Source organism: Apostichopus japonicus, chromosome 2, assembly GCF_037975245.1.
Source record: "Apostichopus japonicus isolate 1M-3 chromosome 2, ASM3797524v1, whole genome shotgun sequence".
NCBI classification, from domain to species: domain Eukaryota; kingdom Metazoa; phylum Echinodermata; class Holothuroidea; order Aspidochirotida; family Stichopodidae; genus Apostichopus; species Apostichopus japonicus.
The window spans coordinates 22,614,054-22,616,553 of record NC_092562.1 but is presented as its reverse complement, the minus strand read 5'-3'; the positions used below and the strand labels follow the sequence as shown (position 1 = coordinate 22,616,553).

Here is a 2,500-nt window from a genome sequence, read left to right as displayed (position 1 = left end):
CAGTAGCAGAACAAAGTTCCGAAAAAGCTATTTTTAATACAATTTTTTAAGAAGGAACATGGTAGATGACATAGTTCAACGAACACTCACATGACTACTATAGATAACATATAACATACCACTGAAGTAATAAGTAACCACATAAATGTCATAATCTAGTCGGAAATACAGTACTATGTGTAACGATGCAATTTTCCTAACTGTAATAAAAGCCAAGCAACCCAGTGACTAAGGAATTTTTAAGCTCGTTATCGATAACAACTTATGAATTGAACCAAAGTTTTGTTGTCTCCGTTGTCGACGCTATGAAATTTTTCTAAAACAGATGGAACGGATTTCACATTACATGAAAAAAGGAAAACTAAATATTTCCAAACCTTTCGAAATCTAAAATATTCCAATTTCCAAGATGATGAAGTATAATCACGTGGCTCTTCTTCGAGACAGAAAAGCTTCGCTGAGATGTGAAAGATGCAGAGCAATTGATGTCTGGACAGTAGTATTTGCCATCCCGTAGATTAAATGTTGGCCCTCCCCAGTACTGGATTTGCTTTGAACAAATAGGAAGAAGAGGAGCTCGAAAGGTTTGAGTTCCGTTGACGGTTGGTATTCTATGGTACTTTATTCGTCTCGCTGCATCTGTAAAACTAAGGGATCGTTCCGTTCGTTCGCTCCTCCTTGCAAGATAGTATATAATGGAACTGCATAAAGCTACAACAACAAAACTTTTCGTCCTCGTTGAAAGAGCAGAACCTGTTAATGACACAGACACAAGAAATTCTAAATTAATATCATGTATCAGCACATGTTGTACTACGAGTAGGACAAGTACAAGGAACAAAACAAAAAAACTACCGAAATTGTAGCTGAAATATAGAAAGACGATTGTCTCAATGTCTTAAATATGTTAAAAAAGTTGTCCCACGTATAGGTTTTTATATTAATAATCATAATGTGATTACAAGAAAAAGTAAACAAACCAAAAGGGAGTCCGTTATTGGCCTGTTGTGTAAAACGCAGAATGGTTATATTGTAATGTGGCGTTCCTAAGTATAAGTTATATTTTTCTTTGTCTGAAAATACGGGTTCTTAAACTAGACCGTCAAAAAATGGACCAAATGTATTTCTTTACATGGACACCGTTGGAAATAACGAGGGGAAACTTGAAGGTCAAAAGTGCAAAAGGGTTAAAGACCTTGCAGGAGTTTGAAATGAACTTAAAGGAGGTATAATATCACTTCATGACAATATATAGCTATAGTCCTACCCTCAACGCATTATAAGAAAATATATATCTAAGTGTAAGTATCGTCAATGAAAAAGTCGTCGCAACAAAAGTTACTTCTACCAAGAAATGTGCTTCCGCTAACAACATTGTCTACAGTCCCGGCGATCGTCATCGGTTCCCTGTTCTTGTTCGCGTTTGTATTCTTTATAGTGGTCTCGGTTATGAAAAACGTGTTGGTATATGTGCTTGTGTTTGCTTGTGGGTTCGCATTTGTGTTTGCAATCATAGAAGTTGTCATGAACAATCTGGTCCCATTCGTATTTGTGTATTTTTTTAGTGGTTTTGGGGTCGTTTTGGTGATGTTGTTCATGGTGGTTAATGCATTGTGACATCATGGTTTGCGTTTGTGTTTGTTTTCGTGTTTACAATTTTGGTGATGGTCATCGTCGTGTTCACGAACCTCCTATGCGTGTTTGTGCTTTGGGCAATAGTCACGACTATATTACTGTATAACCTTTCAGCCGGTGTAGCAGTCGGGTTACTATGAGGTTTGAAGTTACTCATCTGATGAGCCCCTATTTCCCAGCCCTGTACCAGCCATTTCGGAATACTATCCGAATGGCCATGCTTACCACATGTTTTCATCGATCCGATTTTAGTAGTCATTGACAGGTAGGTAACTTTGGGCAAGGCCTAATATTGGAATGGCTTTCTAAACGTCGAAGGTTTATATTTGCAATTATGTTCAATATATGTCAGTTATAGGCATAAAGATAATATGTGCATCAGGCATAACAATAACTGACTTGCTCTTAGGATATCCACATTACGTTCGTGTGTCATTGTGCTGTGGCGTCGAGAGCCGATCAGGCCCAGTGGACAATTGCACATGTCACGGGACCCTTTCCTAAAGTCTTCGTTCCCCCAAGTATATAAATGAGAATACATTACTCTGTATCCTACACGATTTCCCCTGCCACCTAGTAAACCCATGCCCTCGTTGCTATATGCCCCACCTCTTGTCCACCTTGACCCACCTCTTGTTGGACCGGCCATTGTCTGCGCACTTATATAAACTGTATGTTACAATCAGCTATAGGCCTCACTGATTACTGCAAGAAAGACTGCAATGTAAGAAGTTTGTGATCCAAGCAGGGGATGAGGTGGGGTGGCTTAAGGAGACGTGGAGGTATATGAGGTTTGTCTTTCCCAATACATTAAGCAAGCAACACGAGACTGTAACTGTTTAATCCCACTTAATCTTGGTTGAGT

General features: G+C 38.8%; 1 protein-coding gene across 3 annotated transcripts in view; it reads right to left on the bottom strand.

Moving 5' to 3' along the window:
- The window catches only part of LOC139982578 (4-galactosyl-N-acetylglucosaminide 3-alpha-L-fucosyltransferase 9-like), a 9,982-nt gene that overhangs the window by 4,408 nt on the left and 3,074 nt on the right, over nt 1–2,500 (bottom strand). For all 3 annotated transcript variants that reach the window (XR_011798207.1, XM_071995500.1, XM_071995507.1), the window contains exon 3: nt 378–753. Coding sequence is in view for 2 of the 3 variants with exons in the window: in XM_071995500.1 (XP_071851601.1) it covers nt 378–753 (376 nt within the window). In the remaining variant the exon portion in view is untranslated. The remainder of the gene's footprint in view (nt 1–377; nt 754–2,500) is intronic.